The following is a 20154-nucleotide window of genomic DNA, read 5'->3' on the forward strand; positions in this document are numbered from 1 at the left end:
TCTTCACTGATGGCTTCTCTATCTACTGGAAGACTATCATCCTCATACTGAGGCAATGCCAGTGATGATGGGGTACTACTTGTTGCAGGTTCCTGACAAAAAGATCTACAGATACCAATCCCAGTTAGACGTGCAGAGCATAAATGGTTGGTAACTCAAGGTCTGGTCGCAGAATGGGAGAACTTTATGAACCCACCTAGAGAGAGCTGAAGGCACACAGACTGAGAACAAAGGGTGCATGCTCAAAGAAAGCACTAAAGAGGCAAAGGTAGAGTTTGCCCTGAACTATGACCAAAGTTAAATTGGACTTTTTTGTAATGGCCACTACTGGTTACGATGGCCCAACATGGAACCAGACAATTAATTTGCGAGCAAGGAGCCTATCTTTCCTGAGCTAATACTAATTTACCTACTCTCACTCAGAAGACATGGAGAAGGAAACCTTCTCTGATCTGACTGCAAAAAGGCAAGAGCTGGTTTGGTAAGAGGGAATAGAGAAGATCTAGACAAGGAGTCTGAAGAGGCTGAGACTGGATGAGCAGGAAGTAGGTCTTGGACTGCTTGACAGGGTCACTAGTGGCTAGAATAAGTTGTGCAAGAAGACTAACCGAGAGCCAGGGGACCCAAAGTGACTGGAGGCACAATGTTAGTGGGGTTGAATTAGCATTCCACAGGAGATCTGCATTCTAGCTTTTCCTTCATTTTCCATACTAGACTGCACTATCCATCTTTAAAGGAACATTTTTAACATACATATTAATAATAGTGCTTGAGAAAAGATTGCAAAATGTAAAAGGGAAAAAACCAGAAAAGAAATGCCCAGTTATAAAGAGAATCAAAGAATGTAGTTCATTGGACACCCTGAGTAAGTGGTAAACTAAGTAAATAGGCACACAGAGTGGGGAGTGTGAAACAGAACCAGAGGGTTCTTGAAGTCTCTCCTAACTCTGTCCCTCGCTAGAACCTCCCGCTACTACGGCCACGCAGGCAGGCCAGCACCTTCAGCATTCTCATCATATTTGTGTAAGAAGGAAGGAAGAAAGTTCAGCAGTCCTGGATACTAGCTGATAATATAACAAGTAAAGAAGGGGAAGTATTGCTGACTTTCCTGTTGAGCCTGGAAGAGCAGATCTCTTTTACTAGGCTGAGGGCAAGACTGAGGTAGCCACAGTGCTGGAAGGAATGGAAAAGGTAGTGGGTGCGGTAGTGCTGGTGAACTCCTTCCTCCTCTGCAATGGTGAGTAACTTGAGTAGGTGAAGACAAATATAAGTCAGTTTAAGTGTATGGCCATGTTCCTTGTGCAAGGATTTAAACATACGCTGTAGGAAAGGTTGCCTTTTGTATGTTATTGGCATGTAACTGGCTTGGTTACACTTCAGATACAAAGGATGTAGAAAGAAGAGCAGCATTGCATCTCTAGAGGAAAACACAGTTGGTGTTACAGTTCATTCTGATCAACTCAGATAGAGCAAAGAGATGTTTTTGAATCTGTATCAAGTTGGACAGTATTGGGCAGCTGGTCAGAGATAATGTAATCCATTAGAACAAAGTTAGATTATCCAGACTACTTGGGGAATTTCTGCTCTGGCATTTTGGTGTCCAATTCCACGTTTATACCAATGCTGGAATACATTCATTCATTTGGATTTTAGCCATTCTTCAGAAATGTGGGGATGCACAGTTGTAACTGCAGTGCTAGTTACAACCATCCACATAACTTGCAGTGGGCCAGATTCTGATTTCTTTAATTCTAATCGTATTCTATTTATTATGAGCTGTTCTATGAAGATCTATATGATTACAAATAATTTATCTGACACTTTGTTAAATATATTGCCAAATCGCTATTTAAAACTTTTACAGGTGTGATGCCTGTCATGATAAAAAGTTCCCACAGGACAGAGCTCTGTGTAACAGCTGTTTAACAGTACCAAGTAGCAATGTATAGCAGCTTAGAATGAGCAAAAAAGAAGAATTCTGTGTCCTCCTGAAAGTAAACACCAAATGATGTGGCAGCCACACCAAACACTGCAAGTATGTGTCCTACAAAATTTTGCATCCACAGAGTACAAGACATGAAGTATTTTACTGTCGAGTTAAACAGAACAACTAGCTTGATATGCATTTCCTCACCAGCCTCTAAATATTTTCTTTCTTGAGCCTCTTCCTGTAATACAAAGGTTTTGAAAGAAGGCAAAAAAGCAACTTTTAGAACAGCTATGCTGGCCATTTAGAGCATGTAGATAAAAACAAGTAGGGGACTGAAGTAGTGCACATCTGGTCAGAAGCCATTTAATAAATGAGGAAAGTTCTCACATCACAAACCAACCTCTTTTACTCTATCTGGTACTGAATATCCTCCTTGCTCTCCTACTTAAAAGACAGCTGACAGATGGACTAGGACCAGGAGAATATATCCCCCATTTTTGACCAGCGGGATTCTTCTATACTAAAGCTGAGACACACATTCTGGCATCATTGTGTCATACTTTCCCTATTGATAAATGGCATCTACAGGGCTTTCCGTCAGGACGTTCAGCAGAGAGACACATTGAAAAATTGTTTTCATAATTAGTTATTAAATGATGATGGTAATTACCTATCAAGGTTAAACCTGTTTTATGTCATCAGAGGAATCTATTTCCAGAAGAAAGGATGTAAAGGGGCCTTTAAAGGTTGTAGTTAACTTTATGAAAAAGAAGATGGGGGTGGGGAGGTGGGGAACCTATAGGTTCCTTAAAATACAGTCAGGAAGAATAATGCAACATTCACAAAACTTCCCTGCTTCTTGGGTTCAAGAGGCAAAGAGCATGTCATTGTCCATTAGTTCCCAGTGTGACTGATATGTTTTCCTTAGTCTGGTCTTGTTTAACTTGGGCTGGCTGAAGAGGTCACAGTGCCAGTCGTCCTGAACATGCTGCAGAGTTCTTCCATGCAGTGTACGTCCTGTCATATCTCGACTCTTCTGCACTGCTCCAGATGCTTTCCTCCTAGCTTCCTTCAATTATATTTGTCATTTCCTAGTCTATGCCACTAAAAGATGTGGCGTCTTTTAAGCTGCTTGTCTGACAGTGCTGGTGGCTTGGTGGGCTTCACCTGATGGTGCTTTCGGCATCCTTTGGCGTTGATGATATTCTCATCACCGTGATTTTATTTCCACCCCTTGCCTCTTGCTCCCTGCAGCCATCCTGGACCTGACTGGCACCCATGAGATTGAAGGAGTGTGGAAGAGTTCTACTATCTTACCATGCATCTATGTACCCTCAGACGACTTAAATCAGAAAACAGTCATTTGGACCATGGAGCGTGATCAGACCCGCGTCGCTGTCATTCAAAGAGATCTCAATGGTGACCACACTCCGCTAACTCGGTATAGAGGCAGGGTCACCATCCAAAAAGAAATCCCAGGCAATGTCTCCCTCCAGATTAAGAATCTTGAAATCCCAGACAGCGGGCGCTACACTTGCGAAGTCACCTGGAAAGCCCAGGATGACAGCCTGACAACAAAGGAGGTGACAACTACACTTCGAGTTGTTAAAGGTAAATATAGCGGTAAAACTTAAATGCCTTGTGAATGAGATGTGGTATTTAGTAAGAGAGCTGGCTGCACAGAAAAAATAGAGGACTATTTCTTTCACTCTGACTCGCCACATCCACAGGGTTAGGGGCAGCATTTTACAGAGTCTCAGGGCTCTTCCTCACTGTACATCTTCTGTCTTTTCCCAGATAAGGAGGAAATAATTTGGGGGATGCAAATCATGTCTGTTAGAATGCAGGGTCCAGTCCAAGGCTCTGGGGAGATGCCTGTGGCCACCCAACTCTGGGGCTGCCAGTGGCCAGCTTGAACCCAGTGCTACTTAGGACAGCCTTCAGCACTGTCTTATGTGTGTCCAGCAACCTAATGTTCCTATGGGAAGTAGCTGGAGAACAGCTGGGATAATGCATTGCTCCACCTATATTCTCTAGGGGTGCCAGAGCTCCCTTTGTGTGGTTTATGGCTGGACAGAAAGATGGCTCTACATCTGATGGAGAAGGGTTCGCATATTAGGAATGGTTTTTTGAGAGAGATGAGGAGCTGCAACAAGTTAGAAGAGCTAGTGCAAATTGGTTCGTGCCCTTCTCCATCTGAACACCCATGAAGTACAGTGAAGCCTAGTCACACACTGGCTGCTTTTTCCATAATAACCTGCCTCTTGGGTCTAAGTAACCCCTGGACTGTGGGCCTCCTCAGAAGCAAACCTCTAATTCTCTGTCTTTCAGTTGCGGTGTCCAAACCCATCATCACGCCTGGTCATCTGGGACTGACAGTGATGGAAGGGGCTAGGGCAAGCCTGACCTGCTCAGCCAGAGGGTCCCCACCCATCAGCTACCAATGGTTCAAGGGGGAGCCGGGAGGCAGTGCAGTGCACCTCAGCAATCGGGCTGAACTTGTGTTTGATCCCATGCAATCCTCAGATGTGGGAAAATACTACTGTGAAGCAGAGAACAGAGCCAGATCCCGTGTCACTGAGCAGAGTGATGTGGTGCAGCTGACTGTGAAAGGTAAATGCCTAGAATTAGAAGAAGATGGGAATGAGTTTTTCCTTTTAATAGAAAAATTCCTAACCAGCTACACCAAAAACTAGAGCTTAGTATGCTCCATAAAGTCATTGTTGTAGGATATTACTGAGGCTGGCAAATAGCTTATCAGGTTTTAAAAAATGATTATCCATGGATATAGAAAATAACCGCTAACTGCAGCACCATTACTAAAGATAAACCCAGAAGGGCTTTTAGCCTGTCTGCTTCAGAGGTGATTGATAACTGATGGTGGTCAGACAACTGTCCTTCACACTCCAGTGGGACAATATGCCACATTATGGAGCATTATGGGCACTTTACAAATTCCCCCAGCAGACTACACTTACCTGATGTGTAAACTGGTACCTATTTAAAGAAGTAGGAGCTGCTAAAATGCATAGTTCCTTCTCTTCTAGATCTCAAAGAAACCATGACCACATCACCCAGTATTGAGACCACGGCACATGCTGCAACCATACCTGATTATGAACAAGGTGAGGACTGCTAAGGGCTCACAGAGTAGGAATGACAACAGCCTGGTAGACAAGAAGTTGGTTTGTGTCCTGGAGTCACGATCATTGAAGACACTATTAGAAAAGACATCCAAGGGTGTATTAGACTGCTGAGGCTGACTGGGAAGCTGTCTGCAGGCAGGAAGGGAAGTGCTGTTTTCCCCACAGTCGTTGTGAAAGATGCACAGGAGGGAAAGGGGCTGAAAGGGTGACTGTGATAAGTCCCCTTTGACAGCGGGGTATCTGGTTGATCGGGCAGGTAGTCTGTAGGAAGTGATTTTTGCACATGTCTATGGGTCCAACTGCCACCACTCTGCTTAGAGGCAGCTCTTCTGACACCCAGGGGATCCTACCTAGGGAAGTCATGGATTTCTTGAGCTGCATAGAGTTGGCCTAAAATTATGGATTACCATCAGTCCCGCTCCTGCAGCTTCTATGGCTTGGGGCAATCTGTATTTTAAGTAGCCCTGTAATGCTGTTGCTTGAAGTTAAACAACTCAAAGGGGAAGGGAAGGAAGTTTCAGTGGGAGAGGTGAAGTGAGTACAACACCTCTCAAGCTCTGAGTGGCCCTAACTGGGAAGCTTAGGTAGCCTCTAAATGTATATGTAATTTGTGTCCCATCTACAACCTGTCAGCCCCTGCTGCACGGCAGGCAGCATTGTGTCTGTAGTCTTGATGTGTTGGATACTGAATAGTCCTTGCAGTTGGTTTTGGGTGTGTGGTTTGGCTATGGGGTGATCAAAGTACAGCTGGGGCAGGGTCACAACGCGAGTGGAAGGAATGGAACAAGGTGAGGGAGTCACTTTACTTCTTTTTCACCCAAATAGCCCAAAAGAAGCTTTGGATCCTATTCTCACACACACAAAACATATTCCCATTCAAGGAAGTCACGTAACCACAGGGCAAAATTCACAGTGGGACTGTAACAGGTCTGTCAGGGCAGAAAGGCCTATCTGTCCGTCCAGTAAATGGACAGTGCCAACTTTAAGGGATTTATCACACTTCAGCAAAAAATTGGAAGATGTCCTTCAAACCACGAGCTACCTGTGGAGACCAGGTCAGTTTATTCTGATGCTGAATGGAATCATTGGAAACCAGTAGTCTGCTCATTTGACTCTTCCTTGATTTGCAAAGTTGCCCATAACACTGCTGGATTCTTGGCATGAACCGGGGGATTCTGATGATACAGCACGTGAGGGGAGAATAGAGGAAGAGAGAACGGATGTAAACAGATTTGTCTATTGGTTCTGTTCCCAGAACACAATCCCTTGACCTCAGATTTTTCATAATGTTGTTTGTATCTAAAAGGGCAGCTAAATGTGCTCTCTTACCAAATCCCAGCCCGACCTGGTTTTGTCCAATCCCAAGTAACTCGAGCTCAGTGGAAAGACAAGGTAGCATTTCTGGTTCTAGTTTTGGCTCCAGTCTATAAACAGTTCTGTCCATGGAGCCATAACATTTAATAGAATTCACTCTGCATGATCGAAGCTGTAATTTGCATTGCGTGTGCTTGAGAGCTGTGAGGTAGAGAAATGATAGGAGGAATGCAAGACAATGTCAGGAAAAGTGATGGGCTCCATCATTTCCAAAGCAGGTTAAAAGAACTGGTTTCTTTTCACCCAAAGTGCAGAAAAGAAAGCTTTCAACAGCTTCTGCTTTTACAGATTTTACCACATGGCTGGATTCCAAAAGTCACTAGGGAGATTTAGGACGGATCAACTCAAGTACAGATAAAGGGAAAAGACTATGGGGGGTTAACAGGGAGTCCAAAAGTAAAGTTTGGGTTTTCCTGAGCTGCACAGAGTAGGCCTGAAGTTATGGAGGACTGCAAATCCTGCTCCTCTAGCTCCAATGGCTTGGGGCAATTTGTACTGTGGGTAGCCCTGTGGTGCTGCTTCCTGAAGTGAAACCCCCAAAGAGTAGGGGAGGGAGGCCCAGTGGGAGAGGTGAAGCGAGTTCAGTTCCTCTCAAGCTTTGAGCAGCCGTAAGTGGGAAGCTTAGGTGGTCTCCAGCTTCTCTGCTCTTAGAGACATGCGACTGATGCTTGAACTCGCAGAGCTGAGCACGATGTTTGATGATTACGATATGCTGGAAGGGTCGGGGAAAAACAACACGACTGTAGGGAAATGGGCAGGACTGAGGGGCTGACAGTCAACACAGAAGTGGCACGTTGTTGCCTGCTTGTGGGCTCTTGCTGGGAGACACTCTTGCGCCTCCAGTTTTCTGCATCTTCACTCTGTGCCCGTGCACAGCAGGGCCACAGAATGGCAAGCCCCTTCCCACCGCCAGCCCACGTCTTTTAGTGCAACCCTGACTGTGGTCAGTTAAAAGGGAAGCTGACCTGGGCTCTTGCTGTAGAGCTGGATCTAGCCAAGACCCAGCCCTTGACTTTTCTGTGTCTGGGTTCATGATGTTACGGGCCGTTTACAAATTCCCCCAGCAGACTTTTCATTCCCCTGATTTGTAACCTAGTATGCCTTTAAAAAAGTAGGAGCTGCTAAAAATGCATGGTTCCTTCTCTTCTAGATCTCAAAGAACCTAGGACCACATCACCCTGGATTGAAACCATGGCACACAGTACAACCATACCTAATCTTGAAGAAAATGAAGGTAGGGATGGATAGGGATGACGACCGCCTAGGTGGGATGACAAGGTGAGGGTAGGCTCTCAAGCTAGGGATGACAAGCGTCTGGTAAATGAGAAGTTTGGTTTGGATCCTGATGTCACAATCATCGAAGATACTATTTCAAAGATAGCCAAGGGCATACAGGACTGCTGGCAGTCGTGAGTCTGAGGCCTGAAAACCATGGCCGCCACAGCCAGAGGGCCCGCGATTTATACTGTTTGTGCCTGACAGCGTTGTGGTAAGGCATGGATCCTGGGATGCAGGAGTGTCAGGAGAGGATGGGCCCGTTGCTCCCGGATTAACTCCAGGGTTAAGTCCGCTGGTTCCTTTGCAGCCATAAACATGAGCCACAAGAGAGCTGTTGTCAGAACCACCCCAGCAAGCTCTCGGAGCACCTTCAAAGCTACTAGGACAGAAAGGTTTGTAACCCTGTCAGTTAAGTGAACAGCACTGTCTCTCCAGGGTCTGTTCCAGGGGCCTGTCAAGCTTTGAGTGGCCATAAGTGGGAAGCTTAGGTGGCCTCCAGCTTCTCTGCTCTTACAGTCACCTGACTTATGCTTGATCTTGCAGAGCTGACCACGATTTTTTATTATTACAATATGCTGCAAGAGTCGGGAAGAAGCAACACAACTTGGATTCTTGCTGTAGATTTGGATCTAGCCAAGACCCAGCCCTTGACTTTTCTGTGTCTAGGTTCATGATGTTACAGGCCATTTACAAATTCCCCCAGCAGACTTTTCATTTCCCGGATTTGTAACCTGGTATGTCTTTAAAGAAGTAGGAGCTGCTAAAAATGCATGGATCCTTCTCTTCTAGATCTCAAAGACACCATGACTACATCACCCAGGATTGAGAACATGGCACACAGTACAACCACACCTGATCTTGAAGAAGATGAAGGTAAGGATGGGTAGGGATGACAACTGCCTGGGTGGAATGACTAGGTGAGGGTAGGCTTACAAGGTGGGGATGACAAGCATCTGGTAAATAAGCAGTTTGGTTTGGATCCTGATGTCACAATCATCGAAGATGCTATTTCAAAGATATCCAAGGGCGTACAGGACTGCTGGCAGTCCTGATTCTGAAGGCTGAAAACTGTGGCTGGCATAGCCAGAGGACCCTCTATTTGCACTGTTTGTGCCTGAGAGCTATGTGGTAAGGCATGGATCCTGGGATGCAGGAGTGTCAGGAGAGGATGGGCCCATTGGTCCTGGATTAACTCTAGGGTTAAGTCCTCTGGTTCCTTTGCAGCTCTAAACGTGAGTCACAAGAGAGCTGTTGTCACAACCACCCCAGCAAGCACTTGGAGAACCTTGAAAGCTACTAGGGCAGACGGATTGGTAACTCTGTCGGGTAAGTGAAAAGCACTGTCTCTCCAGGGTCTGTTGCAGGGGCCTGTGCAGTAATGGGACAATGTCCTTGAGTCCTAGCACCTCAGACTGAGGCCGGGCCCTGCACCCAACTGCACCTGACTATAAATAGCGCGAGGCCTGCTGCAGGCTGACAGGCTAGGGATGACAACAGCCTAATAGCCGAGAAGTTTGGTTTGGGTCCTGACATCGCAGTTGTGGAAGACACAAGTTTGGAGAGCCCCAAAGGCACGTTGGACTGTGAAGGACTGACTGGGAAGCAGTGTGCAGGCTGGAGAGGAAGCACCTGTTTGTGAATGATGCACAGGAGGGAAAGGAGTTGAAGAAGGGACTGGGATAAGTCCCTGTGACAGCTGGGCATCTGGTCCGTGGGGCAGGTAGTCTGTAGGAAGTGACCTTTGCAGCTGTCTATGACACCACCTGCCACCGCTTTGCTGAGAGAGAGCTCTTCTAACACCCAAGAGGGTCCTACCTAGGGGAGTCATGGTTTTGCTGAGCTGCATAGAGTTGGCCTGAAGTTCTGGAGGCCCGTGAATCCTGCTCCTGTAGCTCCTATGGCTTGGGGCAGTTCGTACTGTGGGTAGCCCTGTAGTGCAGCTTTCTGAAGTGAAACACCCAAGGGGGAGGGGAGGAAGGCCCAGTGGGAGAGGTGAAGCGAATGCAGCTCCTCTCAAGCTTTGAGTGGCCATAAGTGGGAAGCTTAGGTGGCCTCCAGCTTCTCTGCTCTTACAGTCACCTGACTTATGCTTGATCTTGCAGAGCTGACCGTGATTTTTCACTATTACAATATGCTGGAAGAGTCAGGAAGAAACAACAGGACTTGGATTCTTGCTGTAGATTTGGATCTACCCAAGACCCAGCCCTTGACTTTTCTGTGTCTGGGTTCATGATGTTACAGGCCATTTACAAATTCCCCCAGCAGACTTTTCATTTCCCTGATATGTAAACTAGTATGTCTTTAAAGAAGTAGGAGCTGCTAAAAATGCATGGATCCTTCTCTTCTAGACCTCAAAGAAGCCATGACCACATCACCCAGGATTGAGACCATGGCACGCAGTACAGCCATTCGTGATCTTGAAGAAGATGAAGGTAGGGATGGGTAGGGATGACAACCACCTGAGTGGGATGACAAGGTGAGTGTTGGCTCACAAGCTAGGGATGACAAGCGTCTGGTAAATGAGCAGTTTGGTTTGGATCCTGATGTCATGATCATTGAAGATACTATTTCAAAGATAGTCAAGGGCATACAGGCCTGCTGGCAGTCCTGAGCCTGAGGGCTGAGAACCGTGGCTGGCATAGCCAGAGAACCTTCAATTTGCATTGTGTGTGCCTGAGAGTGGTGTGGTAAGGCATGGATCCTGGGATGCAGGAGTGTCAGGAGAGAATGGGCCCGTTGGTCCTGGATTAACTCCAGGGTTATGTCCCCTGGTTCCTTTGCAGCTCTAAACATGAGCCACAAGAGGGCTGTTGTCAGAACCACCCCAGCAAGCATTCGGGGCACCTTCAAGGCTTCGGAGGCTGATGGGTTTGTAACCCTGTCAGTTAAGTGAACAGCACTGTCTCTCCAGGGTCTGTTCCAGGGGCCTGTCCAATAATGGGGCAATGCATTGAGTCCTAGCACCTCAGACTGAGGCCGGGCCATGCACCCAACCACACCTGACTTTAAGTAGTGCGAGGTCTGCTGCAGGCTGACAGGCTAGGGATGACAAGAGCCTGATAGCCGAGAAGTTTGGTTTGGGTCCTGACATCACAGTCATGGAAGACACGAGTTTGGAGAGCCCCAAAGGCATGTTGGACTGCTGAGGGCTAACTGGGAAGCAGTGTGCAGGCTGGAGAGGAAGTGCCTGTTTGTGAGTGATGCACAGGAGGGAAAGGAGTTGAAGCGGGGACTGTGATAAGTCCCCTGTGACAGCTGGGCATCTGGCTCGTGGGGCACGTAGTCTGTAGGAAGTGACCTTTGCAGCTGTCTATGACTCCAGCTACCACTGCTTTGCTCAGAGATAGCTCTTCTAACACCGAAAAGGGTCCTACCTACCAGAGTCATGGTTTTCTTGAGCTTAGGTGGCCTCCAGCTTGGTATGTGCTTTGCGTCCCATCTACAACCTGCTACCCCCTGCTGCATGGCGGGCAGCTTCGTGTCTGTAGGCTCAACATGCCAGACCGCAAAGACCTGGCAGTTGGCCCTGAGGCTTGGCTATGGGGTGATCAAAGTTCAGCTGGGGCAGGGTCAGAATGCCAGTGGAAGGAATGGAACAGGGTAAAGCAGTCATTTTGTTTCTTTTCCACCCATATAGCTCAGGAGAAGCTTCGTATAGTTATTAATTGGGATATACTAAAGGGGCCCTATTCAATTTGGAATCAGCCCAAATCAGGGACAGTGATTCAGTTTGTTGATTTGGATTCTGGTCCACTTCCGGGTCCCCTGGGGTGTGCATGGCCCCCCCTCCGGTATCCCACCAGCTCAGCGATCATCTGCAGAGGGGACCCCAAGTGCCCCCCCCAGACCCAGAAGTCGCCAGTCGCCAAGCCAGAGGGATGCTGTGGGGGGGGGCCCTTTGCACTCCCTGGTGGACCCGGAAGTGGACCGGAAATGCTTCTGATCCACTTCTGGGTCTGCTGCCAAATGCGCTGGGGAGCCCCCTGTGCTTATGTGGGACGCTCCATGTACCCCAGCATCGCAGCATTCATGAGCCGCCTGCTACCTAGAGGTATGTAGAGAAAACATTTAAAGCTCTGTCTTTCCAAATCTATGGATATTTCCAAATCTCTCCAAATCAATTTGAAGTGTTCCGATTCGATTCAAGGAGATTAAAGCGTCCTGAGATTCGACTGGGATTCGGAGATTCGGCCACCAGTTGATTCTCTTCCCAGAACACAATCTCTTGACCTCACATTTTTCAGAATGTTGTTTGTCTCTACAAGGGCCTCCAAGTGCTGTGTCTTTTCCCAACTTTCAGCCCACCTGGTTCTGTCCAACCCTAAGTAGGTTCCAAGTCAATGGGAAAACCAGGTGGGCTCCCTGGTTCTTTACTTCACTCCTGACTCAGGGTGAGTCAGGAGTGAAGTAAAGTTCTGGCTCTCATCTGTAAACACTTGTGTCCTTGGAGCCACAAAAATTGAATAGAATTAAATCTGCAAGATTGACGTTGTAATTTGCCAGCATGAGGGCTGTGGGGTATAGAAATGGCAGGAGGAATGCAGGAGAGTGTCTGGGGAAATGGCATGCTTTCTTATTTCCAGAGCAGGTTAAGTGAAACAGTTTCTTTTCACCCATGAGTGCCAAAAAGAAAGCTTTTGACAGCTACTAAACATTCTTGCCAGAACAATCCAGCCAACCACTTAATAAATGTTCAAATTCACCACAGCAGTCCCCATGAAATCACAAGCGCCCCTTATCCTGATACCTAAATGGAGGGCAATAGGCCTACAGGGTTTGCTTCAGGGCCTTCTCAGCTGATGAGGAAATGCCCTCCAGTTCCTCAGTTCTCTGCAGGCCAGAACTGAGTTTCCTCCTGATGCTGTACTGAGGATGCTGCTCTTGCAGTCATCTGACTTATGCTTGATCTTGCAGATCTGACCACGATGTTTGATTATTGCAGTATTCTGGAAGAGTCAGGAAGAAGCAACATGACTATAGATAAATGGGAAAGACTGAGGAGCTAACAGACGAGACAGAAGTTTAATGTTGTTACCTGTCTGTGGGCTCTTGCTGGGAGACACTCTTGAGCTTCCAAATTTCTACAACTTCACTGTGTCTGTGCAGAGAAGGGTACAAAATGCCACATCCCTTCCCACCTTCAGCTCATGTGGTTTAGTTTAACCCTGAGTTGTGTTCAGTTAAATGAGAAGCTCAGGTGGCCCCTGGTTGTAGATTGGGATCTACCCAAGGCCGATCCATTGACTTTTCTGTGCCTGGGCTCATGACTTGTTTGGCAACCTTGAGTCTGAAGGCTGAAAACCATGGATGGCATAGCCAGAGGACCCTCATTGTGCCTTGTGAATGTGTGAGAGCTGTGGGGTAAGTGTCACATTGTCACAGGCCAGCTAGGCGCTGTGACTGTATCAGCCATTAGGCTGCTGGGTTCAGGATCAAGAAGGCGAGTCAGGAATGAAGTAAAGGCAAATTTACTTATAGCTTAGCATACAACAGTTAACAGAAAGGTTAATGCGACAACCAGATAGTACAGTGATAAAGAGCTAATAGTGAATAATAACAACAGATAGACAGAATGACAAAGAGTTCCCACATGGGGTTGGCAACTTATCAGCAGTCCTCTATGCCAGGTGCACTCCAAGTCATTCCAGCAAAATCAGGTGTCCCCGATCAACGCTGTCCAAGGGGTCACCAGGAAGTTCCGTTGGTCAGCATCTGGTCCTCGCTCACACTGGGAGTCCAGGGTCCAGGCTTGGTACAGCGATGGTCCTTCTGTCCCGTCCTTCAAACTGGTTACTTGACATACGTGTTCCTTTATGCCTTATTTTATGCTAATCTGTTGGTTTTAGAGCCACTCACAATCTTGCCCTATAGCTGTTACCCTATGGGATTAAAAGGTGTTAGAAATTATCATGAAAGGTTATTGCCCTAACCAGGTTCACCCAATAAGCAAATTACACCACATTACTTTGAGGTTTGAAATTAGCATTACTCTGCCCAAGTTCAGCCCCTTGGTTTCTTATTCCTTGGATTCCTTGGAACGTGCTAATTATATTAGGTGGTCAGATCTTGTTATGGATGACCTTTAAAAAACCTGTTAGATCAGTTAATCTTGTAGTTTTTCTTATTTTTGGAGCCCAGTCAGTCCCATGATCAGTGCGAACAGTTAGATTCAACACTTTGGTTAAATTGTGACAGGCAAATTCCACTTGTGGGTTGCAAACTTGCAAGCTTTGCATTAGCTAATCTTAACTGCTAGACAATTGCCTGGATGTCTTCAAGAGCATATATTTAGTGCTCATGATAGTAACCCCTCTGGTTCTGGCCACCACAGGTAAAGCATGGATACTTGGGATGGGGAAATGGGGAATTGTCCCTGAGTCCTATAAGTATTCCACAGAACCAAATCAAGGTTCTTTCTGTTTTGAACTAAGGACTTTGAAGCTGCTTTGTTCATCTAATTTCTTGCTGATTTGCAGATCTGACCACAACAGTACTGGATCCTAACAGTGGCCTTGGAGATTCAGGAAGGAACAGCACAGCTACAGGTAAAGGGGGAAGATTATGAAGGGCTAACAAGCAGGCCAGGAGTCATCATGGAGTTTTAAACCTAGCATCTGGTGGCAGGGGCTTCTGTTGCAGAGAAAAATCTCTTGGCATCATATTTCAGACCTTCAAATCAGAGATTCTGGGGGTATTAATAGGCCAATGAATATGACCATCCCCTTCCCCACAACATCCTGTCCATGTTGTGATGTCTCAAGTGTAATGTTCATTTGGGGTTTCTCATTTAAACTGAGCCAATGAAAGAAAAGTAATTTAATCTTGACCAAACTGCTACTGTTCATGAAGTATTGTACTGAAATAGTAGATTTCACTTGAACAAAGGTTTGTTCAAAATCCTTTTGAATCATAGTGGGTTTCTGCAGGAAAGTGTCTGAACTTAGTTTTCTTGAATTGGACGAGTGTCATGTAGTTCAAGGGTTTGATAGGAACAGTTTGCTTGGCTATGCTCAGCACACAACACACCCTGGGCTTCACTTAGGTGTCTGCGCAACCCACCCTGGGCTTCATTTAGGTATCTGGGCAAAGATGATGCCCGTGAACTACCATATTTACTCAAATATAAGAAGAGGTTTTTTTTTTCCCTCAGTCAGCATAGGGCAAAAGGCTCCTTGTCTTACAATTGCATTCAAGGAAACATCATTAAATAATTGTCTATCGTTAAACTGCTGCCAAAAGCAGCACATGCTCAGCAATGGAACCAACTATGAAGCTAAATAAATGCAGCCAATGCTGAGCATGACTATAGAACATATGACCCACATTGGAAAAACACACTGATGGGCACCTATATTTTGGATGACATCCTATGTGTAAGCCCTGTGCCTGTAAGCCTTGGAGTTCAGATGCTGCCTACTCTTGCTTGCTTCTAGCCAAAAGGCTGAGGAGCAGGTAGGGGAATTGTGCTACAATTTGATCTTAGCCAAATGACTGAGACGCTGATGGGAACCTGTCATTTTTGGGGGGGGTTGAAATTTTGTGTCTAAGGTCAAACCAGCCAAATCAGTACTGCATTCTATTGATTGAGCAGAGCTCAGTCATTCAAGTCTGTGTGGCACTACCACTGGCAAGTATCCCACCACCCAAACTCTTCAGCCTGGGACTTCAGGTACTCTCAAATCCATAGCAAGCATCCTATATGCAAACCCCAGGCCAGGAGGCCTTGGAGTTCAGATGTCCACTAGCCTCACTTTCCCCTAGCCAAAAGGCTAAAGGGGCAAGCTAGATGGAAAGCCTCAGAGTGACTCCCCATCACCATAAATTGTGTAGCCAAGATCCTTGCATTTAGAGGCATTTGTAGACTCTTGCAGGGGTTAGCCTTCCCACAGTGCATGGGACAAGCCTTCACCTTCTAACTACACCACATCATTCAAGGCGAAGAAAAATAATATCTCCCCTGCCAGGTAAATAAAACAGCGTATGCTGAAAACCACCTCATAGCATCTTCTCTGCCTCCAGGTTTTCCCATCTACTTTCCTTATAGGCCCAATGAGGGCATTTCCTTACAGGCCCAATGAAGGCATTGTTGGTACTCTGCTATTCTACCCCCACCCCCCGTTGTAGCAAAGCATTTACAGTTTCCTGTAGGCTGCTTTCAGCCTTGGTTGGATATTTGTATGATTTGGGGGTGAGGGATCAGGTTTGGCAATTAACACCTGGACTTCAATTTTCCTGCATTCCACTTTGTGTTGGGCCCATACCTGTGGGAACTTATTGATTACAGATTAGTGAAGCTCATATGAATACAACATACAGTAGTACCCATTATGCTTAGCCCCCTCAGCACTGACTCTTTTTCAAGTCATGGTGAGCCACTACATTGAATACATTTCAACTTCCTTTTCATTTCAACCTCCTCTTCACTCCCACAGCTGAGCTGTGCCTTTTTCCCATTTCTAATTCCTATTCTTCCTTTATCAGCCTCAAATGTCCAACAAATATCATGAAACAGGGCCCCAAACAATTCACCCAGAATCCCACTGTCAGCCCCTCTCTGTCTGTCGTATCTGATTTGAATGGCTGCACCTTCCCTGAGGTGAAGCTGGACCAGATTGCCCCGTACCTCATCTGTATATGCATTTTTGGGGAATCCCAAAACTCATGACAAGAACACATTGTTCCAGTCCTGAGTGAGGGGCTAATTGAATCCATTGTTGGAGGCATATCTGGAATGCACACACATACTGAGCACTTCTGCGCTATGGGGTCACCATGGCTTGAAATGCTGTTGTTTTTGCTGAGGCCCAGCCTAATGAACTAAATCATGAGACTTTTCGGTTTGGATTAGTATGATGCATAGTCTGTACTCTGTATAAGGAGGTGCAAAAGTGCTTCTTAAAGGTATGTTTGTGGCGTACCTGGGTTTTTTAACTTGCATCAGTTTAAAAAAAAGATAAAATGCATCAGTTCATCTGCATATGACTTCAAATCTGCTCCTCATTTCCATGTGCTCAGAGGGAGCAGGCTCTGACAGTACTGACAGTAGGGGGCAGGGAAGGGGCTTCAGGTAGAAGAAGTTGGGGGTGGCAGAGGGCAATAGGACCACCTGAACCCCCTCCTCCCCGATTGATTTTTTTTTTTCTGCTGTAGCAGTGGAAAGAGAACAAATTCAAGGCAAACCTCCAATTATTAGATTCTGTTCCTGGACAATTATAACACATTTATACATTTTTCCATATCTAGAATTTAATTATTGAGGGGGTCATCTTATATTTGGAGTTGTCTTATATTTGAGTAAGTATGGTACATGGGCCACAGTGTCCCAGGAAGATCCATACCTGGGAACTCCAGCCAGGAGATAGCAAATTGACTGAACCATCACAGTCACTTGGAGTTATTGCCAACTTGGTGGATGACTCTGTGTGAGGAGGAGAGGAGAAGGGACATTAACATGGACCAAATGCCTGTCTTGGTGTTAAAACAAACTGTCCCTAAATGGCTGTGCAAACCTCAGCCTTACCCCAGCCCCCATGGGAAAATGTCCACCATCATGACTAGCTGCTGGTAATCAGTAGGGCTGTGCAAAGCTTTGGGTGCTGATTTGATTCAGAGAAGATTTGGCCTAATTCGATGGCCAAATCTCTTAATCCGAATCAAATCGGGACACCACTAAAAAGGTCCAAATTGATTTGAAGCTCTCCAAATTGATTCGGAAAAGATTCATAGAGCTTTGGAGATATACGGAGACTCGGGCAGTCCCCGCTCGCTGCCTCAGGAAGCTGGACCCAGACTCTGTGCCAGTAAGTGGGGGGGGGGGGGGAAGAGGGGGCAGTGGACCATGAGGGGACCCCCACCAGCCCCATCCCCTGCCCACTCTCCCAGCACTGTCAATAGCTGCCCCGTGTGGCCCCAGTGTCCCGACCCTTTAAAAAAACCCAAAAAAGTCCAATTCTCACCAGCTGTTGCAGTGGCCATTAGGGCTTCTGCAGGCTCATGGCAGAGCCCCCCATGCAGCGTGGGACAGTGTAAGGCAGCAGGGATCACCCCACCCTCTCCCCAGCCTGGCAGGAGCCAGTGTGTGTGGCCCTTTTTAAATTTTTTTTTTTTTAAAGAGCTAGGACACTGGGGTCAGGCAGGGCAGCCATTGACGTAACAGGGCTGGGAGAGCGGAAATGGGTCATGTTTGATTCAGAGATTCATCTGATTCGGCAGTGGTTAAAAATCAGATTCAGCCAAATTGATTCGGGACAGTGATTTGAATCACTGAATCGAATCAATGTCCCCTGAATCGGCCAAATCCAAAGTGAATACTAGTCGCTTCGCACAGGCTTAGTAATAGCTCAAAATAACCTGTGCTTTGTTGATCTAGGTGCCCACAGGACCAGCCTGTCCCTCAGTCTTCTTATTTTGATTGCTGTGCTCTGTGCCTCTGTGGTCTTTCTTGTCATCACCATTGTCTCCTGCAGAATGAAAAACAGGTAAGGTGAGTAGGACATGCTGAGGAGATCTGGGTTACTCTGTGTGAGGCTGGCTTTATACTCCCACACTCCTGGGAAGCAGTGAGCAATCTACAGGATGCAAGTGGTTCATGTGCCAACAGCTCCCCAGCAGCTTGGAGATCTGCTTTAAAAAATTTAAGATGTCCGATCAAAGCACTTTTGTTAAAGTGTGTGTGAATGTCTTGTGGCAAGGTGCCCAATGAAGGATGAAGTATGGGATGAGGGAGAGACAAAGATCCTCTTGGATGCATGTGAGTGCTACAGTGTCTCTCCAATCCTTCCTGAGTGGTGTCCTCCCAGCAGGGCAATAATCACCCTAGAGCTTCTAAAGAGGAAAGAGTTTGAATATTTTATGATGCATTTGATTAACATCATTAGGGTTTAGAGTTTCAACCTTTTTAGACTCCAGGCACCTCTTGTTCAGCTCAAGGCACCCCTCAGGAAATGCTAGGTCTTAGTTTTTACTTGTTTTTTGACTACAGAAAAAAATGCTGCGGCACCCTGGTTGAGAATCGCTGGTGTAGTGGTTAATAACAATAATGTTCTTGAATGATATATTAGAATAACCAAATTGAAGGTGGAAAACATTGCCCTATACTTTGTTTCCAGTGTTTTGTCCAGAATCCAAACAAGGAATTTCCTTCTCTTTCCCTCAGATACAATTCCAGTGAAATGAGTCTTGCATTTTCAGACAATGCTCCAAAACTACCTCTGGCTGAATTGCCTTATTCTGAGTATAACTTCCTAGAATGTCATAAAGCTTCATTTGAATCCAAATTTTCTACCTTTCCTTTTTTTTTTTTTAATTCACCCGTGCATGCAAAATAGAAGTGCAAATTTGAAGGTCCTCAAAGGCAGTTTAGCCAGCCCCTTATTTTAACAGAGTTTATATTACAATGTACTATTTGGCTGAGGAAGTTTGTACATGGTATATTAAAGAAAGGTCAGTCTCTTAGCAATTTCATATTGAGTTGCACTTCTGTTTAAAAGATATAGGCAGCCATTGGCTACTTTGTATGTAAGTGGCAATTGATAACCCAAATGCAGCTCACATATAATTCAATGAGCTGCATTTGGGCTATTGATTTCCATTTAAATGCTTCATTTTCCAAAAGTAATTTTTTTTTTGCCAGCATAATTCAATTGACACTGAAAGCAGAGGACTATACTTTGGTCTCGACTCATATAAAGTCAGAATTATCTCAGGTATGGTTGAGAACAGGATCTGGCCCAGGATTTTGCAGCTGGGCAATGTTGAGTCTCTTTTGGTTCCTTCTCATTAATATCTGATTTTTATTTCAGTCATAAATCCACCATTGCAGGATCTGATGATGGGTTTCAAGGAAACAAAACACCGGATCCAAACAACTGCATGCTGAGTCTTTGAAGTACAATGGCTATGAAATGATGCACATGCACTCAACCCCCTTCCCTCCCAGTGAATATGAGAGCTTTGGAAATGTAAAGGATTTGATTTTGAAATGGAGGATTTTCAATATAGAGCCAATTGTTTTCTGAAGGTATCAGCCTGAAGACTATGCGTCAGAAATTGAAATCTGGCAGGTCCTTCACCAGGGAACCCCATGCTTCCTGCCCAACTTTTCCTCTAATAAACATGGGAACTTCATAAACCTTCATTTGCTTTAGGACAACTGGATCTCCCTCTGGTTCTAGTATAAGTAGTGTAAGGGGTAAACCTCATGTCAAACTATTAAGCCCTGCCTGTTGACAGGTGCCCCGCCCCATGGCTGCCATCTTGGGACCAGAAGTTGTCCTGCCCCCCCGCCTCCCTCCCCTGTAAAGTATTCCTTTTGCAGTGGGTTTCCAGCCTTGAACCAGAACTCCTGGCCCATCTGGTGGTCTGTGACATCAGAAACCCCACCCACTGGCCTTCATATTGACTGCCATGTTGGCCACAACGCTGGCC

At 46.1% G+C, this 20154-nt stretch overlaps 1 protein-coding gene across 2 annotated transcripts; it reads left to right on the plus strand.

Moving 5' to 3' along the window:
- Nucleotides 1-1037: 1037 nt before the first annotated feature.
- On the plus strand, nt 1038-19864 carry LOC102576183 (V-set and immunoglobulin domain-containing protein 4). 2 transcript variants are annotated; one of them, XM_059732774.1, is made up of 11 exons: nt 1038-1237; nt 3185-3541; nt 4262-4543; nt 4978-5055; nt 7601-7684; nt 8518-8601; nt 8953-9054; nt 10077-10160; nt 14205-14273; nt 18098-18211; nt 19530-19617. In XM_059732774.1, the coding sequence occupies exons 1-10, from the start codon at nt 1183-1185 to the stop codon at nt 18208-18210; spliced, it is 1308 nt and encodes a 435-aa protein (XP_059588757.1). In that variant the 5' UTR covers nt 1038-1182; the 3' UTR covers nt 18211; nt 19530-19617. The 2 variants fall into 2 exon arrangements, with proteins under 2 accessions (XP_059588757.1, XP_059588755.1); XM_059732772.1 differs by having other exon boundaries at nt 1040-1237; nt 18098-18206; nt 19530-19864.
- The last annotated feature ends 290 nt before the right edge of the window (nt 19865-20154 follow it).

This window comes from Alligator mississippiensis, chromosome 8, assembly GCF_030867095.1.
Source record: "Alligator mississippiensis isolate rAllMis1 chromosome 8, rAllMis1, whole genome shotgun sequence".
In the NCBI taxonomy this organism is placed as follows: domain Eukaryota; kingdom Metazoa; phylum Chordata; order Crocodylia; family Alligatoridae; genus Alligator; species Alligator mississippiensis.